This window comes from Telopea speciosissima, chromosome 1, assembly GCF_018873765.1.
Source record: "Telopea speciosissima isolate NSW1024214 ecotype Mountain lineage chromosome 1, Tspe_v1, whole genome shotgun sequence".
Classification (NCBI taxonomy): domain Eukaryota; kingdom Viridiplantae; phylum Streptophyta; class Magnoliopsida; order Proteales; family Proteaceae; genus Telopea; species Telopea speciosissima.
Genome location: NC_057916.1, coordinates 28862742 through 28874553, shown reverse-complemented (window position 1 = coordinate 28874553; position 11812 = coordinate 28862742). Strand labels below are relative to the sequence as shown.

Below are 11812 nucleotides of genomic sequence, written 5' to 3'. Positions count from 1 at the left end.
AGTGTATGTAGAACTACCAAAGGGGTACATGAACATACATGCAAGAGTACGTGTATACATTTGCATTAAAGGGTATACATACATATATGGTTGAATTTGATTTTGAAATTTGACAAATATATTCAATTTAAAACCTTCGCAATCAAAATTTCCAAATTACTCACATTCTCTTCCATATGACAAAATCTTACATTCTCCTTAGTCCCTCTTTCTCGATCTACAGATTCTACACTATATAATTTTAAAAGGATTTATTAATTAATAATAATAATACAAAAAAAAGAAAGGTAAATAAGTAAAAATTAAATAAAAAAGAGTCAAAACATAAGAGTAACAAAAAAGAAAAACAACATAAAAGGCAAAAACATCTCCATACGATGGCCAGAGCTAGCAATTTGAATTGGAAAGAGGCAACTCTTTGTAGAGAGATTAGTTTTAGTGATCTTTGCTGTTCCTTGAAATTTACAAGCTTCCACATCTTGTCCTTGCATTTGAAAGTAGATATTATAAGCATAAGATATATTTCCAACCTCATCCAAATGGTTGCATGAAGAACCATACTCCAACGGTGTACAATCCGCCAAGGCGCAAGCGTACTGTAGGTTACCAGGCACCAGCCTCATTTTTTCTTGGCCACCAGAATACACACACCATTGCTTGTCTAGATACTCCACACCTTTTGCCGCAATTGGCATTTTATCATTTCCTTTCCCTGAGAAATCCATAGGAAACTTAGGTTTCCCATCATACTGGAAAATCCCCCAATGCCTCTCAAAAGATCCTGGTGCTATACTCTTAGTGTTCTCATCAAACAAACCAAACAAGTAAACATCCTTATAAGCATTCGGTCTTAATGGTGTACCCTTACCGCTTGCCCTTTTCCTGAAGAATCCATCATAGAATTTCTTGGCATTCTTGATATTGGCATATATGTTGCCGTCGGTAGGCCATCCGATTTCTCCAACAACGATTTTTAAGTCCGGCACGCCGGATTGCTTTAAAGACCAAACCAATGTGTCGTAGTTGGCATCGAACACTGAAGTGTATTCCCGATCACCATCATTGTGAACCTGACCACCTCCATCCATGAAAGCATATTCGATAGGGAAATGATTGTCTTGGTAGAGACTGAGGAAAGGGTAAATGTTTACTAAGAAAGGTGCATCATGGGTGTGAAGGAATTTGACTATATCAACCATTAGTTTTCTTATGTCTTTACGGAAATTGCCATTGGAAGGCTTGGTAGAAGAAGATTCATAAACATCGGCATTGGAAGGGACTGTGGCTTTGATCTTGTGACCAACACCAGCTTCATTCAGAGCTTTTTGAATGTTCTTTAGGGCTGGAAATAAGGTCTTCATATTGCTTCCATTGTAACTCCTCAAGAAGGGTTCATTCCCCACAGCTACATACCTGATTTTTTATTTTTATTTTTTAAAAAAAGAAGAAAAAAGAATATACATTCAGGCATACTCAAACGACACACAATTAATTACATAAATAGACTTGAAAGACCCAAATTCTGAATTAAGAATCCACCTTCGGCATTGCCATGAGCAGGAAGGAACGGAATTTTGTTACTACCCTCCTTGCAGCCAAGGAAATGAGATCTTAAAGGGTATTTGTGATAATACTAAAACGTAGGAGAGTAATTATGAACCCAAAGGGGAAGTGAATTATTCAATTTCGAATCTACCTTCGGCATTGCCATCAACAGAAACTTTGTAAAAAAGACAAAAAAGTATGAAAATAATTCACATTACAAATCTGTATCGAGGTCAATGATGGTGGGAGATCGACTCTGATGGTTAAATGTCATTGGAGAGGATCTGGATTCATAATGATAATCAAAATAGAAGAGAAGAGAAGAGACAGAGACGAGAATAGAAGAATGGGTGTTAGTAATTACCTTATATCAACCCCGCCTTCAGCCTTCAAATGTGAAGTAACATTTTCCTTAACCCAATCCTTGGCATTGTCATAATCGCTGCTGAATCTCTCAAGCTCGTTGTTTGGTATGGCAACCATTACTTCGATTCCACTCCCTGCTAAGGCATTCACAACCCAAGGATCTGCATCAAACAGCTTCACCGCTTTGATGCCATTGTCTTTGAGCATCTTAACCACGAATTCAGGAAACAGAGGTTGAGACATCATCGTTCCCCAATTCACACCGATTCCCTCTGCAACACCACCCCAAACCACCACCATTCCCACCACCACTACAAACCATCTCGTCCTTAGATCAGGACTCTCGTTATAATTGGCCCGAACTCGAACCATGGTTCGAGCCCGTTCCGTGATCGACAATTTTATAAAAAATCAATGAAGATTATTCAAAAATAGTTTTCAAATCTCTCTCTCTCTCTCTCTTTCTCTTGACGATTTAGAAAATGAAACCGAAGAACACAATAGTATAAGAAACAGAGGCAGGATCTCTGAGACCCATAAACTCATTTCCATTTTAAGACACTTTTTCCTACAATTACGAACTCTCCCTCCTCCTAAAAAACATGAATTGAAAATTCTCTAACAAACCATCCCCCGGATCCTCTGGACTTACCAATTCGCCTAGACATACATACACACAGGTGGAGTGCCTTGTGGCCTTGAAAAAACCCAACTTCGACGGAGAAGAGTTAGCAACCGTTGTCATTTTTACTATTATTATTTGTTTTTTTTCTTTAAACGAAAACCATCTTATATCCCCCTTTTCTCTCTCAATCACAATCACAATCACATCTTTCTTCTTTGCAGAAGGCAACCAATCCAATCCGAGAGAAGAAAACGAAGAAGGCGTACCTGTAAGTGATGTTTGTCGTGAGGGAGAACAAGAACTTTTGCCGATGTTAATGGGCTTGCAGGCCTTGGACACGCACCACCGGATCATCGATTCCATTGCATAGGGGACGGCCGCCCACGAGCTTTTGCCGATGTTAATGCAATAAGGGTCCCTAGATCTTTGAGAGTAAATGCACTCCCAAGTTGAGCAATAGGAGTTTGGTAACTAATTATGAGTTGGAACCCGTCCGTCAACGTATATAAAAGAAACCTGTAAGTCTCACTAGCTAGGAGAATGCCTGATAGATAGGGAGACATCCGAATGTGATGCCATGAAACCCAGCTGTTGAATGTGAGAACTAAGGCATTAAAACCACGTACGAGGCCCCTGTTTGAGACCGTAAAGAGATCTTTGAAGATGACAAACATAATTCTTGTGTACATGCAGGATCTAGAAATCCAGCCGGCTGTGTCATATAAATAGTCTCTCATGAAGATACCCATGAAGAAAGGTGTTATTGTCATCTAATTGCCTTAAGAAAAAGGAAATAACAGTCCATATGGTGGTGAATTAGACCAATTTGGATCCTTTACTGCAGAGCTGCCCTGACACGGTGCTGCGTGTAATGTCCGTCTTACTCCTGTCCAAACACCTTGCCCGAGTAGGGGTAAGACAGTAATTGCACGTAGCCTCGTGTCTGGGCAGCACGATCCTACAGGGCAGCTCGGCAGTAGAGGATCTGGATCCGAACTCGACCACTGGCCTAAACATTTCATATATTGTAATCAATTCTTCTTGCTGTGTAGAAACCTTGAGCAACTAATCGGGCCTTATATCATTCTACAGTACCATCAACATGTCGTTTTTTATTCAAAAAATCCATTTACAACCCCACAATGTTCTGATTAGGGGGTGGAGGATAGAGAAAAAACCCATGTTCTATTTTTAATGAATGCATTGTATTTAGTGTGCATTGCAGCTCGCTATTTCTCATCTTTAATTGCCATACTAAAACAGGTGAGTTCACTAGCATTGGAGGTGGAGAGAAGATTAGTTGGAATAGTACACTAAGTGGAGAGAAGAGGCTTGGATTTGCAGATTCCATTTGTCAGGCGAACAAACAACCATAGGATGAGTATTAAATGGATGAGAGGGAAGGGGAAGAAGAGGAGGAGGAAGAAGAAAACCCAGCCATGGAGCTCTGATACCATAAAGAAACTAATAGCATAGATTTTTAGAAGTCATCTTTCTCAGCATTTCATTAATGGAGATCGTTCCCTCAATAGATTTTTATTAGAAGTGGGCAATTACGTCGGATTCAAACCCATTCAAGGCAATCGGATCGGTGTCAGCTGATCCCAATCCCGATCCGATTTCTGATACATTCCTCAGTTTTTTTCCATTCCAAACTCGAAAATCATTTTGTCATTTAAACAGAGGCATTTCATCAGGCAGAAAAATGCAAGAGAACGTGGCAATTGGCAATTGGTGCAAAAATCAAGTTTTATAAAGCCGAAAAGTTCAAAATATAAAAAACCTTTGAAAATAAGCATGGTTTATCCCATCCAGGCAGGATGCTCTGTTCGGTCAGTGGATAAGACGGTCATTTTACCCGAAGGCTCAACTGCCCGGTCACAGAGGATTCAAATTGTAGCATACAGTACCATTAGACAATGGCAGTCCCATTCGCTACTCAGAATCATCGATGACTCGAGCTGAGGCATTGACTTTTTTTATTTTTATGTCAGAAGATAGTCTCCTGCTCTATCTATCTCTACTCAGGATTCAGATCTTCTACGCTGCAGGCTGTCCGGCCTGTCATGTTGTGCAGACACAAGGTGGTGTACATTGATCACCTTATGTGCTCGAGTACCTTATCCAAATGAAGATAATGCGATCATTGCATACGACCCTGTGTCTGTGCAGCACAGGCAGGACAGAGCAGCACACCATATAAGATCTGTGTTGCTCTGGTCATTGGGAGATATATCTGTTTGGGATTAAAATCCCAAGCTGCAGCGGAATTTTTTTTCTGCCTGGCGTTGCAAAGGATTGTGGTGAGTGGTGAGAAGATATTCTTCCTCCACCGGTGAAGGAAAACTCTCTCCTTAATAATATTTTAAAACCAACAAAAAAAAAAAAAAAACATTTGATGTCATCAGGAGTTCAAGCCATGAAGTTATATTAACTGGATCAGCTGTAGCGGCAGCTGCCAGAATTCTCTCTCTCACGCGCATTAACACAAACACAAAGTGGAGACCTGTAGTGGCAACACATTACCCATTTTACATACACGAGCAATGCAAAGATCAGGGGCAAGAACAGAACCCTCTTAAGCTCTCCCAAGGAATCTTGGCTCTTAGGAGGAAGAAATTTATTTTTTTTCTGGTTGCTTTTTCTATACTACCTTACATTTAATTCAAGAAATTGGAAAGCTATATTATGGTAATATATTAAACTCCATGGTTGACTCTTTGCATCAGATTTATCTGTCTTCAAAGTTTCAAACTTAAAGGTTCTGAAGTGGTCACTCCTCTGTCCTCGTATTAATGCAGCAAATTAATGCAGTTAAAGTCCCATGCCAGAGAATGACTACCCCAGTTTCAATAATAAGAGAAAAAAAGAAAAGAAAGCAAAAAAAAAGTGGAGTTCCTCTCTCTTTTCTTTTCAAGCTCTTGAAAGTGACCAGGGCTGTACTGAAGTCTAGAAGATACAAAGACTACAGGGAGACTTTGAAATGGTACTATACTATCATCTACACAGTTCTTGCTCTGAAAGAGCCTAAGGTTTATGGTTTTGGGTGTAAATGTAATCCAAGTGGGCTTCTGCAACCATCCTCCTCTTCAAGCATTCTTCATCTCCATTACCACAATCCCCCATCCTAATCACCTGTGAAATTACACAAGCACGCAAGAGTAACAGAAGAATTAGACAATATATAACAACAGAAAAGAAACAAGAAGGCAAAGGTAACTAATTAATTACAAACTCACCTTATTCCATGAATCATCCATTTCTTCTGTTCTCAGAGGACCACTCTGTACAATCTTAACAGCCTTTACCTTTTCTTCACCTATTAACCAAAATCACCCAAAAGACAAAAAAAAATCTCATAAAACACTTCACGGACAGGTAGATGTACTGGTGGGTAGACAGATTGACAATTGCTTACCTTGTTTTGCAGTTAAGAGACGAGCAGCTACTGTTGAATAGGAGAAGATAAGAAAAAGGAAGAGGAAGAGATGGAGATGAGGACTAGAACTTTGCCTCATGGTTTCAGCTTCAGTCTCAAAGGGAGAAAAGATTCTCAGTGATAGATAGATGGAGACAAACAGAGAGAGACAGAGAGAGAGAGAGAGAGAAAGAGAGAGAAAGAGAAGAGAAATTGGCAAAGATAATGGTGATGGTAGAGGGTGCAGGTGGCAGATATAAATACATGCAATGAGACAGTACCCTGTAAACCACATGGAGAGGAGGCAGTTCCAATACCACAGATGGTGATGGTGATGGTGATGATGATGGTGGGCCCAACCCACTACCCCTCTATGACCTATACCCACCAGGCCACCATTGCTCATGTATGTAAAATAGTTAATCTGTTGTGTTGCCCCTACATGCAGGTCTCCACTTTGTGTTTGTGTTAATGTGCCCACTTTATGTTTGTGTTGATGTGCAAGAGAGAGAGAGAGACCACACTTGACCTCTGTAGACTGTAGTTTAACAGCGTCAACTAGTCAACTGGACGACCTTAGTGCTGACAGCTGTTACCCAACATCACGCGTTTCTCTTGCTTATAGTCACAAACACATACCCAAATTCCCTTCTCTACTCAAACACCACTACACAGCCAGTAAAAGATAGAGATCATCTCATCCTTTAAAACCAAAGAAAAACAGCACCAGGCACTTTACCCAATACCCACCAAGCATTAAGAAACCCAACATCGACAAAAGTATAATAAAAAGAGTGAAAATTTGACCATTATCCACCATTGATGAAGGTATAATTATGTGACTCTCCTCTCTTATCTCCACCCTCTGCTTTTCTCAATTCTCATTGCATCCATGTTTCTTTGTTATTATATAAAGATTAGGGTATCTATCTTGTTAAAGATGAAGCACAAAGATTTGATTATGCTTCTCTTTTGGGGTGCTTGGCTTATTTATATATATATATATATATATATATATTCATCCATTTAATAATAAATACTTCTCTCATTGTTGGGTTTTGTGAAGAATATTTTGTCCTATAAAAGGATGGATATATTCTCTAATTCTCTTTGAGAGATGAGTTGGGAAGGACTAAAGTGGCAGGACATGTCTGCTAATCTTAGACAAATCTCATTCTTTATTCATCCAATGTCAAAAGGGTTTATTTAGATCCCATACTTATGTTTTTGATCTCTAGTATCACTACCCAATAATCAATCTACTACTATGCACAGTAGAAAGTAGAAATGCTCGTGGGTTCAGTTTCTTGGAAGATTTCACATCATCGACTTATCTTAGTAAAGGAAGGGTGAAAGACTACCCAAAAATTAAAAAAAAGGATGTGTGAAAGTGTTATTGAGGAATGATGATGAGATAAAAAATAGGGTGAACAAAAGATAAAAGACAAAGCAGGGCATCTTGGTTTATTTATTTATCTATTTATTTGGTAAGAAAGTCTTGGCTTATTAGGAGGTAGTCAATCTGTTCTTAAGATAACATCTAAAGAGATAAATTAGGATTTATTATTTTTTTTTTCTCTATTAGTTAATCTAGTGTGTAACTATGTATATATATGAGTTACAATAGTAGTCATCCATAACCACTCCCCTTATCCTAACTTTACTCTAATTACTTTATTTTTTTTGATAAACAAGTCTTTATTTAGAATAAGACATGCAAATCTCATGACGGCAGTGAGAAACAAGGGAATGCAAAGCTGTACGTATGCGTGAGACTCATTACGAAAGGAATAAGATCTCGTGAAGGCTTCATGCTAGATCTGACTCCTCCGATTGTGGGGAGAGCTGAAGGGTCTAGCCCAGCAAAAATAGGGGGGGTATGGTCATTTCGGGGTCCACTTGGATCCCAATTGTGAAATGACCAAAACCCCCTTGTTTTGCTGGGCTGAACCCTTCAGCTCTCACCATGGCTGGAGGAGAACCAAATTGCTTCGTGCTTGCTAAATTTTAGGTACCCACCTAATAAAGAGCGTACCCACCCCTAATAAACACAAGGAAGGAGAGAGAGAGAGAGAGAGGATGTCTATGTCATAGCGAAGTTGCATGGAATTGCATACCCAAAGAGGTGGGGGACCGATGAGGTAAAAAGAACTTCACAAGTTACTTGATTTTAGAACAACTTTACCCAAGGAAGTGGCAGACTGATCTTTATCGTCTCCATTTATCTGTCCCTCCATTTCCTTCATTTCATCTCATAAGGGGGGTAGAAATGACCACCCTAGTACCTGCCCGAACACACTGCCCGGGTGAGGTCCACTCCCCCCTATTAAATGAATAAATGGAGACAATAATTTTCCTGGACCGATGAGATAAAAAGAACTTCACTAGTTACTGATCTTGTAAGTTATTCTATAGCAGTTGCTAGCAGTCAGATTGGTTCTTGCACGCTCTTTTAGGTTCTTTCCTGATTTCTGATCGATAAGAAAAAACATAAGCCCAAAAATATATCTTTTTTCAAAAAATTTCCAAGATATATATTGCATACTAACAGGAGATTTGACCCTCCATAATTGATTGCTCTTATCATTCAAAATTTGAAGAGGAGAGAATAAGGTATTTTTGAGAGTTAAGAAGAAGAAAAGTTAAAATGTCGAATCTCTCACACCATTCATCATTCTCAATTGAGTTGAGGGAAATGGGGACTCCACCTTATTGGGATTTGATATTTTTGGTGGTGAGTGACTAAGTGGGGAGAGGATTTGAGCAGAGAATAGGGAAACAAGAACCACTCTTTCAGTCTTTCCAACTCATCACCCTCAGCTTTTTCGCTTTAGGCTTTTGTCATTTGTGAGACACAAATAGTTTTAGGTTGGGAATCTCTCCTAACACCAATGCAAAGCCACTCCAAGAGAGTTGTGTGTGTTCCCCCTTTTTTCATCTCTCAAAAAGTACAAAGTTAAGGGGTGGTGGGGTTGATGCTTTTTGTTCCTCTTTCCTAACTATTTCCATTTCAATGTTTCGTCTTCCCTCCACCCCACTTTCCCCCCTACCCTAGTACCCCACCCTCCATTATCAATTCAATGCTTTCATCACTCTCACCCATGGTTTGAGGTATCGGATCGGTTTTGGCCAGATCGGATCGGTATTGGCTGAGATCGATCTCGATACCGATCTGATCCAACTGTACGGACAGGGGTACAAATATAAAGAATTAGTTTTTTTTTAAGAAAACAGGAACAAAAGTATCATATTTGCCCGAGTTTGGGCGATCCCAATCCGTATCGGCCAATCCGATCCAGCCGCTCCCACCATTCCACTTTTTTTTTTGAGTTGTCTGCAAGATCAGATAGGGGTTTGAGTCTTTGATCCTAGTTGGATGACCAGCTGACCCTAATCTATAAAAGGGGAATGATTGGCCTCCTCATTAACATTCTCAATGAAAACATTAAGACCTAATCCAGTCCACCTCTCCAAGGACCTTGAGAAAGCAGGAAAAGAACTTAGTAGGAAGTATTCAAATAGTCCTTCTTAAGTCTTAAGTTTTTCAACCAAAAAAAAAAAAATAAAACCTTAAAACCTGAACCACTAAACAAATGTACCTCAACCAAGGTCGTTGAAAATTTTAAAATCTTAAGTCTAAACCACCTAATTTTGAAAGGAGGATCCAATGGCATTAAAATTAGGACAATCAGAGTTCTATGGGAAACGATGGCATTGAAATCAGGTCAATCCAAGTTCTATGGGAAAAGATTCTATTTTGAGAGACATCATTGGCTGGCCAAAAAATTGTGAGGGATCCATGGAAAATTACAAAATCGTTGGTCTAAACCACCTAATTTTTAAAGGGGGCTCTGATGAAATTGAAATTAGGTTAATTAAAGTTCTAAGGTAAAAGATTTTATTTTGAGGGCATCATTAGTTGACAAGAAAATTGTGAGGGAAACCATGGAAATTCGAGAAATCCTAGGTCGAAACCACTTATATTTATTTAGAAGGGAGATCCGATGACATTGAAATCAGGTGAATCAGAGTTCCAAAGGAAAAAAATCATTTTAAGGACCATCATTAATGGAGAAGAAAATTGTGAGAAAAACCATGGAAAATTGAGAAATCTTAAGTCTAAGCCACCTAGATTTGGAAAGGGAAATCTGATGACATACAAATCAGCTTAGTTGGACTTCCATAAAAACAAAAAAGATAGCCATCATTAGCATAGAAGAAAATTGTGGGATGAACTATGGAAAATTGAGAAATCCTAGGTCCAAAGCCTGAACCACTTAGATTTAATTGAAAAGAGATTGGATGACATTGAAATTAGGTCAATCAAAATTCCACAGTAAAAGATTCTATTTCTAGGACCACCATTGGCCATCGAATACAGATACATAGTCACGGTTATGAAACATATGGCTATGGTTATTAGAAACCGCCATGATATGTTGTTGTATGACCGCATCGGCAAAGACCGATCCCAATACCGATTTGATCTAGCTGTATGGACAAGAGTAAAACGAAAAAGATAAAAAAAAAAAAAAAAAAAAAAAAAAACAAATATTTTATAAGAAAAAGAAGGTAAAAGTGTCATATTTGCCCGAGTTTGAAAGATCCCAATCTATATCGACCAATTCGATTCGATCCAACCGATACCAAAATTACGAACCTTGATGACAGTTATTCAGAACCGTGGTTATATAAGTATACAAATAACATGTCCGCAGTTATTAAAAAAAACCACGGCAGGAGTTCCTCCACGAGGCAGGCAGCGGTTTCGCTTAACCCTGGCCGTATATGCCCACTTTACTAACTTGGCAAGATATTGCCGGCGGCTATTCAGCGGTGGTTTTTTGCAAGCATAGCTAGATGTTCCCTTAATTATAACTGTAGTTTTCTGGAACTTCGGAATGTCCGCCGGCGCCGAGACACACCTATATACAGTACGATGGCAGTTATATATATACCCAATTGGCGGCGGTTTCTAAGAACCACGGCATCATGGCCATTAACAATAGCAGTTGAAGAGAACGGATCGCAATTAAACCATCTCATCCGGTACATGTGGTTGAAGCCTGAAGGGGTACTTGCGGAATCCATTTTAAGACCCACATGAGGAGTGGATTCCATGTGAGTGAATGGTATTTGTACAAGGACATGATCCAGTCTCACTTGTGATTAAGGGTGTCAATTGGGCTGTTCGGGTTTTTTTTTCTTTTTTCAGTTTTGATGTGAATTTTATGGAAATCGATCCCCAACCGTGAAGGAGTTTTTTGGTGTCGGTTTGAAAATTGGTTATGGACTAGTTTTTTGTAGGAATTAGGCATGATTCTTAGGGTTTGGGGGTTGGGTTCAAGGTTCGGTTCGATCCTATCGGTACACCCTTAGTTGTAGTGATGGTTCTCGGCAATCGCCGCCATAAACGTCCACCCAAGTGTTGTCACTGCACGCTTTTCTCGTAGTGTATATCTCAGCAATGGGGAGCTTTCAAGTATATAACGTGCGGAATAGAAAGAGGACCTAAAATCTACTATTTATTAATGGGTAAAATACATACCTTCTAAAATGCACCCAATATTCCTCATAACCCCCAAAGGTTCTGACAAGTCCACGTACCACCCTTACTTTACCCCCTACAGCCATTTAAGTCCACACCGTTAAGTTTAGGCTTTAAGTGCTAAAAACTTGACCAAACTACCCTTTCTTCTATCTTTTCTAAATTTGAAAAGACTTAATTGCCCTGACCTATTTGTTCATAATATGAAAAGACATTTTTGCCCTAAGGCCAAGCAGCCTTCTTTCTCCCAATAACAAAATATGAAACTAGATCTAATAGAAAATAGAAGCATTGATAGAACAAGGCAAGA

At 39.2% G+C, this 11812-nt stretch overlaps 2 protein-coding genes across 3 annotated transcripts; both read right to left on the bottom strand.

The window, feature by feature from the left end:
* Nucleotides 1–306: 306 nt before the first annotated feature.
* LOC122659940 (glucan endo-1,3-beta-glucosidase 8) lies at nt 307–2237 on the bottom strand. Its single transcript, XM_043855101.1, has 2 exons — nt 1910–2237; nt 307–1413 (listed from the first exon to the last, which is right to left on the bottom strand). Exons 1-2 carry the CDS (start codon nt 2209–2211, stop codon nt 318–320), a joined length of 1398 nt encoding a protein of 465 aa, XP_043711036.1. The 5' UTR covers nt 2212–2237; the 3' UTR covers nt 307–317.
* Nucleotides 2238–5545: 3308 nt separating this feature from the next.
* Nucleotides 5546–6111, bottom strand: LOC122659948 (putative phytosulfokines 6). 2 transcript variants are annotated; one of them, XM_043855115.1, is made up of 3 exons: nt 5955–6111; nt 5776–5855; nt 5546–5671 (listed from the first exon to the last, which is right to left on the bottom strand). In XM_043855115.1, exons 1-3 carry the CDS (start codon nt 6052–6054, stop codon nt 5564–5566), a joined length of 288 nt encoding a protein of 95 aa, XP_043711050.1. In that variant the 5' UTR covers nt 6055–6111; the 3' UTR covers nt 5546–5563. The 2 variants fall into 2 exon arrangements, with proteins under 2 accessions (XP_043711050.1, XP_043711057.1); XM_043855122.1 differs by having other exon boundaries at nt 5776–5849.
* Between the last annotated feature and the right edge of the window lie 5701 nt (nt 6112–11812).

Excerpts from the sequence above, each read along its gene's own strand:
- LOC122659948 (XM_043855115.1), bottom strand. The coding sequence starts at position 6,054 with ATGAGGCAAAGTTCTAGTCCTCATCTCCATCTCTTCCTCTTCCTTTTT. Across the intron at positions 5,856-5,954 it reads TCTCTTAACTGCAAAACAAG|GTGAAGAAAAGGTAAAGGCT; the intron begins GTAAGCAATTGT and ends TTTGGTTAATAG. Across the intron at positions 5,672-5,775 it reads TGGATGATTCATGGAATAAG|GTGATTAGGATGGGGGATTG; the intron begins GTGAGTTTGTAA and ends GTAATTTCACAG.
- LOC122659940 (XM_043855101.1), bottom strand. The coding sequence starts at position 2,211 with ATGGTGGTGGTTTGGGGTGGTGTTGCAGAGGGAATCGGTGTGAATTGG. Across the intron at positions 1,414-1,909 it reads GAAGGCGGGGTTGATATAAG|GTATGTAGCTGTGGGGAATG; the intron begins GTAATTACTAAC and ends ATAAAAAATCAG.